This window comes from Panulirus ornatus, chromosome 3 (genome assembly GCF_036320965.1).
Source record: "Panulirus ornatus isolate Po-2019 chromosome 3, ASM3632096v1, whole genome shotgun sequence".
NCBI classification, from domain to species: domain Eukaryota; kingdom Metazoa; phylum Arthropoda; class Malacostraca; order Decapoda; family Palinuridae; genus Panulirus; species Panulirus ornatus.
The window spans coordinates 18,663,228-18,681,468 of NC_092226.1; the positions used below are offsets into that span (position 1 = coordinate 18,663,228).

General features: G+C 44.4%; 1 protein-coding gene across 1 annotated transcript in view; it reads right to left on the reverse strand.

Moving 5' to 3' along the window:
- Positions 1-18,241, reverse strand: part of LOC139761068 (C-reactive protein-like) — a 237,177-nt gene that overhangs the window by 13,660 nt on the left and 205,276 nt on the right. The window contains exons 4-6 of the mRNA XM_071684885.1: positions 9,678-9,826; positions 5,060-5,180; positions 3,233-4,812 (exon numbers count right to left, since the gene is read on the reverse strand). Coding sequence (XP_071540986.1) covers positions 4,139-4,812; positions 5,060-5,180; positions 9,678-9,731 — 849 coding nt within the window. The 5' untranslated portion in view covers positions 9,732-9,826 and the 3' untranslated portion in view covers positions 3,233-4,138. The remainder of the gene's footprint in view (positions 1-3,232; positions 4,813-5,059; positions 5,181-9,677; positions 9,827-18,241) is intronic.

Here is an 18,241-nt window from a genome sequence, read left to right on the forward strand (position 1 = left end):
TCTCCACGTCTCTACTACATCTTTCAGCTTTATTGTCCTGGTAACCGTGTTTTCTTGTATGTCTAAAAGATGTTCGTGATATATCATCGAACTTGTTCAGAATTTTGAACACTTGGACTAAGTTGCCGCGAACTCTACGTATGCCAGGTTTCTAAGGATGGGATCAATTTTGTTGCGCGTCTTTGTACTTGCTCTAATGATTCTTCGTCTTTTTTATAGTTTGGGGACCAAAACTGGACTGCATATTCAAGGTGTGTTCTTACTAGAGAATATCAAAGTGAGATAATTGTTTCTGGTGTCTTGTAATCTATGCTCCTGGTTATGAAACATAACATTTGGTTGCATTTTTTTACTTGCTGTTTGACACTGTTTACTGTACTTCAGATTGCTGCTACTGACAACTCCAAGGTTTCTTCGCTTACTTTAGTTAGAGGGTTTCCGAAATGTTTGTAGTCGTAAAGTATATTCTTGTCTCCAAAGTGCATAACTCTACACTTGTTTACATTAAACTTTTTGCCTCCTGTTTGACCACGTCTGCTTGTAAGTTAAGATCTTTGAATCATTTCGCAGTCGCGCTTGTTTACAGCTCCTCCTCCTAGTTAAGTATCGTCAGCATATTTAGAGATATTAGATGAGAGACCCGAGTTCTAGGTTATCATTAGATACTATGAAATGAATTGGACCTCGGACCGACCCCTGTGGCACGCCATTCGTTACGGCTAGCCAGTTTGAGGCTTCGCCATTTACAACTACACGCTGCTTACTTCCGGTAAGCCAGTCTCTGATCCATGTACAGTGTTCTTCATCGATTCCGTGTGCTTTATGTAAAAGTCACTTGTGAGGTACTTTATCGAAAGCCTTATGGAAATCTAAATATACTGTATCAGACGGTACGTTTTCGTCCCAATTTTGATAACATTAAATAATTCCAGCATATTCATCAGGCAGGATCTCCTTTTGCGGAAGCCGTGTTGATTGTTCGATATAATGTTGTGATCTAGAAACGTGATAGTGTTACCTCGAATTATTTCTTCCAACATTTTACCTAACACTAACGTGAGGTTAATTGGGCGGTAGTTCAAGGCACACTTTTTGTCTCCTTTTTTTATATATAGGAGCACCATTTGCTAGTTTCCAGTCAGTTGGCACCTGACCATCCGATAGAGGTTTGCTGAATATTTTTGATACGGGGTATATCAGCTGTTTCCCGTCATCATTCAAAATTCTTGGAGCCAAGTCATCTGGTCCGTTGGACTTCTTAGGCCTTAACTGGTCCAGGTATTCAAGTACTTCAGGGCTCTTCTTCATCAGATCCTTGAAACATTTTCACTGGTTGCGGTATTCGAGATGTTTCTTCAAATGTGAATAAGGAGTCGAGAGAATAATTTAGTATAGAAGCTATTTCCTTTTCGTCAGTAATGTCATGTTAATTTCGAAATGGTCCAATTCCTTCTTCTACTGTCTTCCTTTCTCTTATATAATCGAGGAATTTTTTAGGATCATTCTTAACTTTCAAGGAAATCCTTTTTTCTTCTTCGCCTTTACTCTGTCTTATAACCACCTTACACTCTTTGGATTTTGACTAATTCCTGGCGATCTTCATCGGTTCCCACTGAATTGAATTTCATGTTTTCTTCTTTTGGCAAACTAGTCCTTTTAGTCTCCTATTCATTCATGATGGTTTTGAAATATTGCAAGTTCTCTTCGCAATTCGTGGAATATATCTATTTTCAATCTCGAATAGTGAATATCTTTAGAAATATTCCACATTTCCTCTACTTTGTGAATCTTCAAGTGGTGCTGCGAATTGAGAGAGAGAGAGAGAGAGAGAGAGAGAGAGAGAGAGAGAGAGAGAGAGAGAGAGAGAGAGAGAGAGAGAGAGAGAGAGAGAGATGCAGAAATCCTCCGAGAGGAAGACTTAACCCACCCTCATGACAAACAACTCTCATATGCGCCATGGAGGAAACGTCTTGTTTCTGAAAGGATATGAAGATATACTTCTGACAAAAATACTTTCAAATGTAAGGCTATACACAAGGAATGTCCTGCCTACTAAACCATGAATTTCACATCTCTGATAATGAAAAGAAATTAATTTTGTACATGTCTTTGTTATCTCATGGGCTGACAACGTGAAAAAAGGACATGCCTGTGTTATCTCATGGGCTGACAATGTGAAAAAAAGGAGTGAAGTGTCATATGATGTGTATCTGAAGAATCTGGTGCCGTCTAGAGGGGGGAAAAAAAAAAAACTTGATACAGATCTGAACTTAGTGCTAGTGTTATCCGAGCTTACTATGCACATGCACGTGTTGCTGTCCTGCTGTGATGGTGGGCGTGTGAGTGATATGGCCGTGCTGGGCACGGTAGTGGCGGCTCAGGTCGAGCTACCACGGTACACCAGGTAGGAGGGCGAGGTAGAGCTTACCTGTACTGGTGGCGCAAGACGACAGTGGCCGAGCTACCGGGATACACCAGGTCTGTAGGAGGGAAACATGTGCAAACACCAGCCCCAGCTCTTCTTCACCACCAACCACCACATAACTTGGTATTGTTCTCCAGTAATCATTGTGTACATGACATTTCTCATCACCAACCACTTCACACGTCACATTTCTCATCCTTTTGCATACACGGTACTCCCCAACTCCGCCCACTGCATAGATAATACTCCCACCTCCATACACAGTTCCTACTAGCTATCACCCTACACAGCATTTCTCACCTTCAGCCGCTGCATGCAAGATCTCTCTTACCAACCAACGGCTGGAAACATAAACATGGTATTTCCCTCTAGCCCCTATACATGCATGCTTTTCCACTAAGAGATGTCATCAATAGTATTTAGGAATGGTACAAGCTCAAACCTAGGGCAAGTCCCCTCAGGTGGATACACAGACATGCGGTGGTGGGACTGACAGGCGTTAAGACACGACAAAGGACTATCTCTGCATAGCCCCAGCACTGCTAAATTTCATACTAAATTCTAACCTTCAGTTTTTGGGTTATGGCATCTCTAGGGTACTCTAACGTGGCCCAGACAACACATGGTATATATATGTGGACGATGTGACGTGACGACCTGAGGCACCACACTAAAATGTGACCTGGTGAGATGGTAATTTGCCTATGCTGTACGGTATCTGTTAGATAACACAGTCGTGACACGTGTGGAGAAAGTTTCATCATAAAGTATAGTGATGGATGGATATACAGTAAAGAAGAATCTTACCCATTAACACGTCGTTGAAGTCAGGATCCAGAGGATAGTCGGTCTTATTGAGGTACATTTCGTCCCTGAGCAGCTTAATATCCCCTTTGTACAAATTTGGGAATTCTATCCTGGGTCTCCAAATTTTGAGCATTTCTTCCGGTGTGAGGATATTCCACTCCATAGTATCCCTCAGGTTCAGGTACTTCAGACGCAAGTCCTTCCACATCAACTCTAAACTGAACTCCATACTGACAATTCGACTGACGTCACTGACTCGCACAAATCTGAAAATCTCGACCCTGGCATCTACTTCGATACCTTCACCTTCATTGCCTTTGTCAGGAGGTCTTCGTGTTCGGTAGCCTTTGGGAACCAGGAGGAGGGTACAGCTTTCTTCATCGCTGAAGTCTGAACAATTGTCCCGGTCATCGCATCGACCTTCCTTCTGGATGCAGTCGCCATTAGCACATGTGAACTGCGAGTTGAGGCAAGCAGAAAGACTTAGTTCCACTTGGCTTTTTCTGGGATAATCACAGACTGAACGAGTCAGAGTCCATTTCTGGCGACCAATAGGATAACTATTCTCTGTTTCTGGTGTCATCGTAGCCAAAGACTGCTCAGTTCTTGTATCCAGGATTTCCCAGTCACCATCAGCGTTTATGAAGATCATGTTACCGTAAAATCCATGAAAATAGGGTTTTTCAGCTCTGTACCCGAGGACCTCATAGAAGGTTTCCGTTTCCTTTTCGTGACACAGACCACGAAGGCGGAGTGGCATGCCAATTTTCTTCTCACAAGGAGTGCAGGCAGGCCATTTGAGGGTGCATTTAGTATCAACCCACAAACCATTAGGACGGAACATAAGAATGCAGTTTTCACCCTTGAAACCATTAGGTTCCAAAACTTCAAAAGACGTTTCTTCGATCACAGAGTCGTCCAAGAAGGTTCGCCACTTTCCCTCTCTTTTTTATCCGTCAACCCAAGCCACAAGTGATAGTTTGAGGAACAGGACTTAGTAAACTGGAGAGACTCCTCATAAAGCTTAAAATTCGCCTCGCTCGTTCTGGGTCCGAACACTTCATAACCAACTCTGTGACAAATAAGCTGCGACTCACCCAAAGACCGCATCTCAGGGAAAATCACATATTCATCGGTTCTTTGGCAGAGTGTATCCAGGCGTTGTGAGTCGACAGTGGCTCCTAATACCTCCATCTCCTCTCTGTCAGAGGAAAAGACATTGCCGTTCATGTTGGTCCGGCAGGACGCAATGTCTTTCACTTCGACGTCGCTGAGGACGCTGTCCCAAATATTGACTTGTGCGATGTGACCTCGGAATATCTGCAGGACATCGTATCCACCAGCGAGAAGGTCCTGCTCCTGGCCTAAAATGAGGGTGCTGTTCAGAGACAGCGGCAGGACCTGGGTGTGCAGATCCCCCCGCACTCGCTCTTCACCATCCACAAAAGCGCGGTACTGGCCATCATTGAAGATATGGCAATAATGGACCCACTGGTGGAGGGCTACGACCGTGGTGAAGTTGGGGAAACCGTACTGTCTATTACCGTTGTAGTAGACCCCGTTGGTGTTTCCCTCACGGTCTGTAAAATGCATCATGGGTTCAATGCCTCATAAGGGAGGAAGAAGAGATTCATGAGTTATCCCACTACAGTTTGGAGAAGAGAGTCATAAGTAAATCATAATATCTTTCGAAGTATCTCAACGGAAAGTAAGATACATTTATGTTAGTTATTCACTGTAACAATAGAGGTATACTGTATAGGTTTCTCCTGAACGAAAAGAGTGTAAAATATAAAAAAAAGAATCCTACTGAGGCAGGAGACTTACATGTGAAGATAACGTTGTTCATGAAGTCTGATTCGGCCAAGGAGACGTGTACCTCATAGCTGGTAAGAGTGGCTGGTCGCACCCTGTAGCAGATGCTCGTCTCGCTGCTCTTTCCACCGTTCTGCAGAGACAGTGAGAGCAAGGGAGTGCAGTGCTTTCGGGACACTCTCTCATACGTCTATTCACTATATATGTGATCAAGAAAACATGTTAAATCAAAAGTCGATATAACTGAAAATTAAAGTACAAATCAACTACAAAGAAAGTATAAATCAACTACAAAGACAGTCCTTCTCTCTTGGGGACTTAAGAGAATTAGTTGAACTATGATCCTTGTAACTTGCATGATGATGACAAAAATACATTGTTCTATATCCTTCAAACACTACTCCATATACCCACGTTCTCTCTCTTGCGTTCCTTCATCTAATTTCCTAATTTCTGTCCTAAACTGCTTCTCTTGCTGGGGTAAAAGTAATCTGGTCAAGTGCAATGTTCTTAGAACACAATATCTATAAACTTCCTCTTGACTTCCTTTAAAGATTTTGTTTCAAACTCCTCGAAGCGATAAATACATACACTTGGCAATAATTTCCAACCTTTTATGGAAATTTTTCATCACAATATTAGGTAAAATTTTCTTTAAAAAAGAGAGGAAAAAGGAGGGGCTTCTATTCAGATCTCCAATGCATCTGTCCTTGAAGCAGCTGCAAATTACGTCGTACAGTGAGTTGATTCGTCCTTGTATGGTGAACTGTTCATTACAGGTCGGTGGGAACTCTTCTTCTTCATTATTAATGAGGTGCAATCGAAATTTCACATAACATCAACTCTACTCTTTCTCACTTCTGAGAGTGTACCAGTCTCTACCACGTAGCGTTTCTTTTCTCTCTTTTTATGCGCATTATTGTGGCCTTTGATCCCGAGAGCTGGCTGCTTGGATGTCTCCTCCGATAACTAAGTCACGTCATACCCAAAGAGCCACGGCATCCCACAGACATTATGAAAGCAGTGGCAGCGCAGGAATCACCGATTTGATGTTGCTTCTTTTCATCCATAACCGGACAATGGAACTCTCTACGCTCTTGTACTTTTCCCGACTGCTCTAATCCATCTTCCTTGAAGCAGTTGATATATCATCACTTCAGGAGCTGGTGACAACTTCGTTTATTCTTCAGCATCAGGCCCGACTTTCAAGGAGCATCTTTGAAAGTGGCTAGAGTCCTTCTTATATACAAGACAAAGCAAAAGGACGAGTAATGTGCAAAGGAGAAACTTTCTAAGTGGAAGGCAAGACGAGTCACTGGGAAAAGGCTAAGCAAAGTATTTTTTTTTTTTTTTTGCCACTTAGCACTAGACTGGGGGAAAAGTGGATAGACTACTTGATAGGGCATCTGATACTTTCCCTTAAAGTAGATGAAAGATACAAAGCAAGCTGGAATAACCGGAGGAAACTCCTTCACTGGCTCGAAAATTAGCTAAAAGGAAGGAAGTAGTCTACATTCCATCACTATTCTGAAACTAGCTTTGAGCTGCGCTAGATAAGGTCTAAAGGCAAATAACAAAGTATATATGAAGTCAGTGGGTTACGCACCAATCAGAGAATAGCTGGTACTGACCTGATTTCAATGAAACATGAAAGAATTGATTATGTTGCTATTTACTCAATCGATTCAACAGTATTAGTACTGAACAGGTGCTTGAAGCAGAAAGGAGCTTAACAACTAGGGAGAGAAAAACAAAGAAAGAGAAGTCAAAAAAAATATGAAGAGATACTTCAATACTAGCAGTGTAGTGAGAATGAAACGGCGTAAAGCACAGAGGCAACTGGTTAAAAAAAAATCATGAAAAAAAGGCGAGCGAATAAAGACTTATGAGTTCATAAGATCCTTTATCTATGGACAAATAAGAAACCACACACACACACACACACACACATATACACACACACATAGGCTATGGGATTCATAGGAAAGAAAAACAGAGGAGAGGATGATGAAATGACACGTGAAGAACTGAATAAAATGTTCGAAATTCCTTTTAGAGTGGAAGATACTTTAGCCCAAACACCATCGAGATGGAATGGAAATGAGGTTAAAAAAAAAAAACCCTGAAATATCTGATTTGGAAAAGATTTAAACGTAATACTAAAAGGTCTTGATTCATACAAGGCTTGATCAAGGTCCTGATAAAAATTTCACCATATGTGCTAAAGCTGTAAAAGCTGTGTGCAGATACACAAGACCAACTTCTTGAAATATTACTCCAGATGTTGCTGGAGAAAGGCAAAGTGCCAAGGGAATGGGAAAAGGACAAACGTCATACCCAGCTACAAAGGTGAAGATCGGGAAGAGGCGCCGAGTTGCGGACCAGTCTCTCTGATGAGTGTGGTCCGTAAGGTACTGAAAAAGTTAATCAGAAAACAAAATGAATGACTTTCTACAAAGGAGAAGATATTATCTAAGAAGAGAGGCAACACAGTCTTAGGGTAAGGAGGTCATGTGTAACGAACCTCTTTGATTTCTATGAGAAAGCGGAGTTCCGTCTTGAACGAAAGGGAAGGCTGGGTAGATTGCTTGTATTTTGACTGCCAGAACGCACCTGGTAATGTACGGCAGAGGAGCTGATGAAAGAGCTAGATCACCAGGCAGAAATAAAGTGAACACTCCTCCAACAGACAGATCATCTCAGTGGAAGGGAACACAGGACCCAAGGTAGAGGAACCTTCTTCAAATGGGTCAAGATGACCAGCGGAGTACTACAAGGTTCTGATCTGGAATCATTATTCTTTGTGATTTATGCGAACGACTTGCCTAGAGGGACGGACTCCTAACTGAATATGTTTACAAATGATGCAAAGGTAATGACGGAGGTGACCTAGACTGACATCACTGATTGTCTGATACATGGCTAATGAAGTACAACCCGAGCTTATGGAAATGGGACAAAGTAAAAATTGTCAGTATGATCATCGTCCATCAGGAAATAAGCCTCAGCATTCTGTGTGTGAGGACTTGAGAGTCGGCACTGTCCCTAACCTGTAGCCAGAGTGCCTTATTAGGAAAATTGTTAGGAGATACAGCGTCAGCCGGCAAATATTAGAACAGCTTCCGAGTATGTGGATAAAGAAATATTTAGCAAGCTGGTTATATCCTCCATAAGGTCAAAACTAAAATATGATTCTTAAGTTTGGTCACCGCGCCTGAAGAAGCACAAAAAGCTAACAGAGAAGGTCGAGAGGAAGAAAGAAAGATGGGACAAGAATTAAGAGACATGAGTTACAAGGAAAGGCTAGAGGTTTTTAATTTGCCCATTTTGGAAAACAAAAGAGTGAGGAATGACCTGATCACAACCTTTAAGTTTTTAAGAGGTCAATGAAAAAGTCAGTGAAAGTTTTCCAGGGATGAAGGGACAGAGCAAACAGAGGAGAAGATGTAAAGAAATACTTTTATAGTACGAGTGGTAGATGAATGGAACAGAATGACTGAGGACATGGTTAACATAGACACCAGGCATAGACTTAAGAGGATGTATGTATAATAGCAGGTAAGGTTAAAGAGATGGGCCCCTAGAGCGTAAAACCCCCTCACCGTACAGTATGAATAGATAAATACTAACGCAACGAACGAAGAACACACTTGAGACACACTTGAATACACGTAACACAGAGAACACACAGAACGCAAGCAGCACACACAACACACATATATCACACAGAATACAGTGACGGTCGTGGAAGACCCACAAATAATACACTGGACAAACAACACCAAATTTAGAGACGCAAAACCCACACAACAACTACACAAAAACTCTAGCGACACACCGGCAACAGTAACATGCACCAACCCACAATGAATATATATCTGCGACACCCGCACCTCTTGCGCTCGATGTTACCGTATCTGAAAACGACGGCTCGAGCCTTGAGAACGACGTTATCTCCTCTCAAAACGACGGCTCGAAACTTGAGTACGACGTTATCGCCCCCTTGAAGACGACGGCTTGGGTCTTGAGCACGACGTTGTCGCTTCTGAAGACGAGACAGCACGAGTCTTGAGTATGACGGTTCGACTCATGTTCTTGATGTCCTGACCTTTGATCTGAACCATAAGAGCCAAGTGAAAGGCCAGGCCATCATACCCTGAGCTCGTAGCGTGGTGCTCAAGGTCAGTGCCGCCGCGGTTCTCAAGGGCAGTACCTTGATGCTCAAGGGTTGCATTGCGGTGCTTAAGAGCAGTTCTGTGGTGCTTAAGGGCCTTACCGTGGTGCTAAGGTTATACTGTGGTACTAACGGACCTACTACCGTGGTGCTGAAGTTATACTGTGGTGCTCAATGGTCCTACCATGGTGGTCAAGGGTTGTACTGTGGTGCTCAATGGTCCTACCGTGGTGGTCAAGGGTTGTACTGTGGTGCTCAATGGTCTTACCATGGTGGTCAAGGGTTGTGCTGTGGTGCTCAACGGTCTTACTGTGGTGCTGAAAGGTTGTACTGTGGTGTTCAAGGGTCGTACTGTGGTGCTAAAAGGTTGTACTGAGGTGCTCAATGGTCGTGCCGCCATAGTGAAGGGTCGTACCGCGGTGCTTTAAGAGTCAAGCACATGCCACAACCACTTACCTTGAGGGACATGTTGTATCTGACCCAGACGTCGTCGCGAGGTGGTGCCCACATGTCCACCTGCAGACCGAACACCTTCACGTGCACGCCCTCGCCCGGCCCAGCACCAGACGAGCCCTCGCCCCTCACGCCTGGCACGACTATCGTGGCTGGAGGAGAGGCACAAAATGACATTATAGTTGGCGGGAGAACTCTATGCAGTTTCAGCTTTTCTCTTTTTTCTTTTTTTAGGCAAACGGCAATACATGGTCAATAAAGGTCATAAACAATCAGAACCACAACAAGGTAAGTGTTCCCCAAAAATTTCACGTGACAAATTGTGTCAGGTCAAGGCAAGAGTGTGCTTTAAATCATCGGCTTTGCGGCTGTGGACGCTGGTCAGCAGAGAGAGGTGTGTACACCAGCACACCTGGTGCACTCCATCACTCACCCAAGGCCTTCGTCGGCTCAGGACACACTCTACCAACTAAACAAGTTTTTTCAATCACGAAACCAGACTAGTGTACAACACTGGGTAAGGGGAGGCACATCAACGGTAAGGAGCAGTGGAGCGTATCAACAATGCTGAACAGGGAAGGAACACGTCAACAGTCCTGAGCAGGAGGAGAACACATCAACGGTCCTGACCAGTAGAACACATCAACAGTCCTGAGCAGGAGGGGCACACATCAACAGTCCTGAGCAGGAGGGGAACACATCAACAGTCCTGAGCAGGAGGAGAACACATCAACAGTCCTGAGCAGGAGGGGCACACATCAACAGTCCTGAGCAGGAGGAGAACACATCAACAGTCCTGAGCAGGAGGGGAACACATCAACAGTACTGAGCAGGAGAGGAGCACATCAACAGGAATGAATAGGAATGGAACACATCAACAGTCCTGAGCAGGAGGGGAACACATCAACAGTCCTGAGCAGGAGGAGAACACATTAACAGTACTAAGCAGGAAGGGAACACATCAACAGTCCTGAGCAGGAGGAGAACACATCAACAGTCCTGAGCAGGAGGGGAACACATCAACGATCCTGAGCAGGAGGAGAACTCATCAACAGTCCTGAGCAGGAGGGGAACACATCAACAGTCCTGAGCAGGAGGGGAACACATCAACAGTCCTGAGCAGGAGGAGAACACATCAACAGTACTGAGCAGGAGGGGAACACATCAACAGTACTGAGCAGGAGGGGAACACATCAACAGTCCTGAGCAGGAGGAGAACACATCAACAGTCCTGAGCAGGAGGGGAACACATCAACAGTCCTGAGCAGGAGGGGAACACATCAACGGTCCTGAGCAGGAGGAGAACACATCAAAAGTCCTGAGCAGGAGGGGAACACATCAACAGTCCTGAGCAGGAGGAGAACACATCAACAGTACTCAGCAGGAGGGGAACACATCGACAGTACTGAGCAGGAGGGGAACACATCAACAGTACTGAGCAGGAGGGGAACACATCAACAGTACTGAGCAGGAGGGGAACACATCAACAGTACTGAGCAGGAGAGGAACACATCAACAGTCCTGAGCAGGAGGAGAACACATCAACAGTCCTGAGCAGGAGGGGAACACATCTACAGTCCTGAGCAGGAGGGGAACACATCAACGGTCCTGAGCAGGAGGAGAACACATCAACAGTCCTGAGCAGGAGGGGAACACATCAACAGTCCTGAGCAGGAGGAGAACACATCAACAGTACTCAGCAGGAGGGGAACACATCGACAGTACTGAGCAGGAGGGGAACACATCAACAGTACTGAGCAGGAGGGGAACACATCAACAGTACTGAGCAGGAGGGGAACACATCAACAGTACTGAGCAGGAGGGGAACACATCGACAGTACTGAGCAGGAGGGGAACACATCAACAGTACTGAGCAGGAGGAGAACACATCAACAGTACTGAGCAGGAGGGGAACACATCAACAGTACTGAGCAGGAGGGGAACACATCAACAGTCCTGACCAGGAGGAGAACACATCAACAGTCCTGAGCAGGAGGGGAACACATCAACAGTCCTGAGCAGGAGGAGAACACATCAACAGGAATGAACAGGAGGAGAACACATCAACAATGCTGAACAGGGAAGGAACACGTCTACAGTCCTGAGCAGGAGGGGAACACATCAACAGTCCTGAGCAGGAGGGGAACACATCAACAGTCCCGAGCAGGAGGAGAACACATCAACAGTCCTGAGCAGGAGGGGAACACATCAACAGTCCTGAGCAGGAGGGGAACACATCAACAGTCCTGAACAGGAGGAGAACACATCAACAGTACTGAGCAGGAGGGGAACACATCAACAGTCCTGACCAGTAGAACACATCAACAGTCCTGAGCAGGAGGGGAACACATCAACAGTCCTGAGCAGGAGAACACATCAACAGTCCTGAGCAGGAGGGGAACACATCAACAGTCCTGAGCAGGAGGAGAACACATCAACAGTCCTGAGCAGGAGGGGAACACATCAACAGTCCTGAGCAGGAGGGGAACACATCAACGGTCCTGAGCAGGGGGAGAACACATCAACAGTCCTGAGCAGGAGGGGAACACATCAACGGTCCTGAGCAGGGGGAGAACACATCAACAGTCCTGAGCAGGAGGGGAACACATCAACAGTCCTGAGCAGGAGGGGAACACATCAACAGTCCTGAGCAGGAGGAGAACACATCAACAGTCCTGAGCAGGAGGGGAACACATCAACAGTACTGAGCAGGAAGGGAACACATCAACAGTACTGAGCAGGAGGGGAACACATCAACAGTCCTGAGCAGGAGGGGAACACATCAACAGTCCTGAGCAGGAGGGGAACACATCAACAGTCCTGAGCAGGAGGGGAACACATCAACAGGCGAGGAGTCAATCAAAAGTACTGAACTCAAGTGCTTCAACAGAACAGTAAATTAACAGTCATGTGCAGGAGAGAGTTTATTAAGAGCGCTAAACAGAACAGTGCATCAACAGCACTGAGGACGGGAGGAGTACATCAATTGTACTGAGCAGTACAGGTACCAACAGAAGTGGAAAGTGGAGGGATACATCGACAGTACTCAACACGCGAAGAATACAACAGTACTGAGCCATGGGGGTGTACATCAACGGTACTGAGCCATGGGGGTGTACATCAACGGTACTGAGCCATGGGGGTGTACATCAACGGTACTGAGCCATGGGGGTGTACATCAACGGTACTGAGCCAAGGAGCTTTCTATCAAGAGCAGTGAGCCAAGGAGGTGTACATCAACAATACTGAGCCAAGGAGGTGTACATCAACAGTCCTGAGCCAAGGTGTACATCAACAGTCCTGACTCAGCCAAGAAGGTGTACATCAACAGTCCTGAGCCAAGGAGGTGTACATCAACAGTCCTGAGCCAAGGAGGTGTACATCAACAGTCCTGAGCCAAGGAGGTGTACATCAACAGTCCTGAGCCAAGGAGGTGTACATCAACAGTCCTGAGCCAAGGAGGTGTACATCAACAGTCCTGAGCCAAGGAGGTGTACATCAACAGTCCTGAGCCAAGGAGGTGTACATCAACAGTCCTGAGCCAAGGAGGTGTACATCAACAGTCCTGAGCCAAGGAGGTGTACATCAACAGTCCTGAGCCAAGGAGGTGTACATCAACAGTCCTGAGCCAAGGAGGTGTACATCAACAGTCCTGAGCCAAGGAGGTGTACATCAACAGTCCTGAGCCAAGGAGGTGTACATCAACAGTCCTGAGCCAAGGAGGTGTACACCAACAGTCCTGAGCCAAGGAGGTGTACATCAACAGTCCTGAGCCAAGGAGGTGTACATCAACAGTCCTGAGCCAAGGAGGTGTACATCAACAGTCCTGAGCCAAGGAGGTGTACATCAACAGTCCTGACTCAGCCAAGGTGTACATCAACAGTCCTGAACAGTTATGGGTGTTGCTAGTCACTGGATAAGGGCATCTCTTCACAACACAAGTCGTATTACCTCACCTTTACTTTTCTGTTTTGACGGCACTATGGCTGTCTCATCCAATGACCAATCTCCAGACCTCGTCTCTCCACCTCACATGACTAACATTCCTTCACCACCTGATGCTCCTCTTACTAATCCCATGCCCCTCCTGTAATCTCTTTTCGCACTGTTGGAAAAGCGTTTCTCTCTTTAGACACAGGAAAAGCTTTACGGAGCAGTACCCGTGTACTGAGTGTGCTTCCGAAAACGCGTCCGTGCTTGCTCGTCTGTTCTAATGTTTAGAACCAAAATTTTTCTTCTTGAAAACCTGCATTGGTGCATCCCGTCCGTAAAGTGAGACTGTTCTAACCCCTCTAACTATCGCCCTATTGTTTTCATTTATACTATTTCCGAAGTCTTTGAATCTCTCCTCAACCCCCATACCCTTAAGGAGAGGAAATCTGTCTTTTATCTCTTCTTTACCAGTAATGGCTCCCGGAGGGCAAGATCCAGTGGTGATATCCTCTCCTATCTTACTAATGTCTGGTCATCCCCTCTGTGTAGTTAGCCTTGAGTTATCAAAATCTTTTTATAAGACGAGACACTGAGGGGTCTCGTCTCCTAGCTTTAATTTTTTGACTTCCCTCCCTCACTCTGCTCCCTCATATCTAGCTTCTTCGGCCGATCTATCTCCGTATTGGCATGTTATCACACATCAGGATTTCATATTCATTAAAAAAATGGCCACCGAAGTTTGATTATAAACTTACTTCTGTACAACAACTACAACCAATTTCACAAGAATTCGACTAATATTTGCGACATGATCTAACAACTCAAAATGCGATAGTTTTTCTTAAAATACAATGATGCCCAAGTGACCACAACAGGTAACAATCTCAGTGTACAGAAATTCCAAACCATTTTATGTACATGAGGAAAACAATGTATTCTTTTCTGGGATTTTTCACGAAATTCTTGGCGAGTTCGTAACTCGCCTCCTCACTTGACCAAATCCTAGGTATATGCCTGCCTATGTCCTGCACACCTTGAGTGTTTAAGTCTTCCACCCTAGACCCAGGGTAACAATGGCCTTCTCTTGTTCTCACCAAGAGACTCTATAGGTGTTAAACAATAGAATCCACCACACAATGGCCTGGTTAAACTCCTCTACCATTTTCAGTCCACCAACAGTACTGAGCATTGGTGGACTACATCAAGAGCACCGTGGCAAAAGAGGAGCATTGCAACAGTAATGAGCAGGGCAAGAGTAACATCAACAGTACTGTGCAGGGAAGGAGTCCTTTACCATCAACAGTATTGTGCAGGGAAGGAGTACTTCAGCAGTACTTAATGGGGGAAGAGCACGCCAACAGTACTGAGCAGGGGTAAGTTCATCAACAATATTTAGCAGTACTGAGCAGGGAAGAGCTTATCAACCGTGCTGAGGAGCGGAGCACATCCACAGTACCATGCAAATGGAGTACATCATCAGCAGTGCGTGGGAGAGGAACACATCACTAGTACTGAGTACAGGAGGAGTACATCAATAGTACTAAATACGGAGAACATCAATAGTACCGAGAAGGAAAGGGTACATGAAGAGCAATAAACAGGGGAGAGTACAACAACATTGAATACGGAGAGTTACATAAACAGCACTGAGCAGGAATAAGTACATCAGTACTTATCAAAGAGAAGTACATCAAGAGCACGGAGAACGGGTGGAGTACATCAATGATAATACATCAGTGAACCTCTGTTTTCACGAAGAAGTCGAGTTCATAAACTTGTGGCAACATTTTCTACATGCAGTATGGTTTATTTATGAAGGTCGGACGACACCTGAACGAAGTGGGAGCTGCGCATTTCTGTAGGCTCCTCAGTGAGTCTACACTTACTTTTTGGTCAAAAAACCGCAGCCAGTGTGGGGCAGACTCATCTCCCTCTGTAGGTAACCTTCGAAATAGGTCTCGGATCTCCCTCCGTAGGTAACCTTCGAAATAGGTCTCGGTTTCATCTGAAAATATGTTACCGCACCGAGTATTCGAAAAAATACCTCAAGAGTCAGAGAAAACAACGTTATAAGGAAATAGTGATATGACTGCCATCTCCGAACCTTGGTTAGATATCAACAACAGAGATTGCCACGTCGGACACTCAATTCCAGGATACACCTAGGTAAACAGGAATAGGGGAAACAAAGTAGGCGATGGTTGCTCTTTGTCAAAGCTCATTTAACTGAATCCAGTGGTAAAAAATTTTGTAGACGTGGAAAATGTAGACTTCAATGTTATGGAAATCAAAGATTTACTAGTTCATAAGCCTCCCGAATAGACACCAGAGGCAGACGAAAGATTTTCAGATCAGTTAACAGAAATTTGTAATGAACAAGACCGTTTCATAGTAGATTTCAATTAACTGCGGGCATAGAGTTTACCGAAATGATACTGGCCAAATCCAATTAGTCGAGAAACCTGCTCACGAAAAGAATGTACTAGATTAAGTTCTAACTACAAATTAGGATCTTGTTGATAAAGTTGGCTTTAGAGAAAAAGTTTGGTACAAATGATCACCAACAAATTACTTTTGAGGTTGCTTTCAACAGTGCATGCAATGCTGATCAACATGAGTCACAAAAAATATCTAATTCAATGCATGCAAATTCTAATGATCTTAGCACTGCTCTTGACATGCAAAACGACATGAACGTAGTGAGCTCTGAGCAATCCACTTGTTGGCACCGTCGGTAGGCAACGCACCAGAAGTTTTGCAAGTCAAAAGTGTCTTAAAAACATCAAGCAAGGCAGAAATGACCGCAAGTCTCTACACTGTTACAGGAAGAGTAGGTATTACAACCCACCAGAAAAAAACTGATTAGGGAGCTGCAGGAGGGTCGCTACTAGCTCGTCTTAATCATTCGCCAACTTACCAAAAGCACGTGAATGGCCGGCCCTCTCTCATCACCAACATACACATAATCGTTTTTCATTCAGAGCGTCGCCGCTAGGTGTATGGGAGCAAGAAGCGAAAACTCAAGCCATCACACCTCATGAGGACTTTTCTCCTAACGGTTGCGGACGGACGGACACAAGTAGAAAAAAACACAGTGCGGGACTAACAAGCCTAATGGAAATCTTTATAGGAAAGTTAGAAGGTAGTCATGCATCATAAGAAACATTTTGTTATAAGACAATTGGAAGGATCAACTCTGAGCTCCAGCCTTGCAATTTACCATCCGCATATTACTCCTGATTTGGTGGGATGATGCAACAGTTCCTCTTTGTTCCCTTGAAGCGAGCAACGCAGGTTAATCAATGTTGATAAGTTATCGAAGCATGGCCAAGGCGAGAACAATGGTTGAGAAGACAGCATAATGTATACCATTCAGTCATGATGATTAGTTACAGGAATTATTCAATACCGGAGAGTAACAGGTGATAATCAAGCCTAAATTTGAAAACATCATCAGTGTTGCTCTGAGCAACATGTTCTAGGAGCTTATTCCATGCGTCAATAATGTCGTTGGTAAGGAAATATTTTGTTCAAATCAACTCAGAGACCTCTAATTCTAGTACATTCATCTCGTTGGTAGTACTAGGGCGACCGTAAAAAAATTTTCATTATCGATATCGTTGATATAGATGTTAAAAGGTATAGGCTCGAGGACGGACCCTGGGGAGACTCCACTAGTAACAGATGACTACGGTGATGTTTCACTGATCATTACAATGCTTGGCTTCCTATCACGTAACAACTACCCAGTTTTCTATTCAACCAGTAATCCCCGTGGCCCTGACTTTATGCATCCGTTTATTGTGGGGGACTTTGTCGAACGCTTTTTGGAAGTCGAGAAATTGGGTATTGCTTGATTTATGATCACGTTCAAGTTTAGCAAGGCATGATCTGTGCCTTCTAAATCGATGTTGTGTACTATTGACTATTTCAGACTGTGCTGTTCAAGCTACGATTTTACCTCTTAACAGCCGACTCCAGAACTTTACATATAATTGACGTGAAGCTAATACGATAGTATTTGACAGACATATCACGTCTTCCCTTTTGGAATACAGGAAGAATGACTGCAAGATCAGGACCTGGACTTTCAGTAACCTTTAGCTTAAATGTGTTAGTGCTTTCTGACGGAGATGGTAAATTTAGTCAGTGTGCACTAATTATCACTGTCCCGAAATTAATGTCGCTGCTTTCTTGTGTAAAAACATAAACGAATAACTTGTTCAGGGTTGTCGCTGTGCTTTTATTATTCATAATGGGTTTCTTCGTTACTATGGGTACGACACTAATGCTACTATGATTCTCGTTATTGATATAAAATCTTTTAGGATCCTTAGTGCTATCTCTTGCAATACTAACTTCATACTCTTTTGGCTTGTTTGATTAGTCTTTTTACCTCTCCTATCAGTGTTATATTGCAATCAAGATTTGGGTCATTTCCTGATTTCTTAAGTTGAAGGGTTTATCCTGCGCCTTGTGGCTTTTGTGTTGTTTGGAGGGTACCATTCTGGCCTGTTGTTGATTGTAATATTCCCGTCGTGCAAATGTGTCTTGTTGGCGAATAAAACAAACTCTGAAAACTTGTCAATAATTCCTCTGGGCATGAACCAACAAGGGTGGAGCTCTTTAATCCA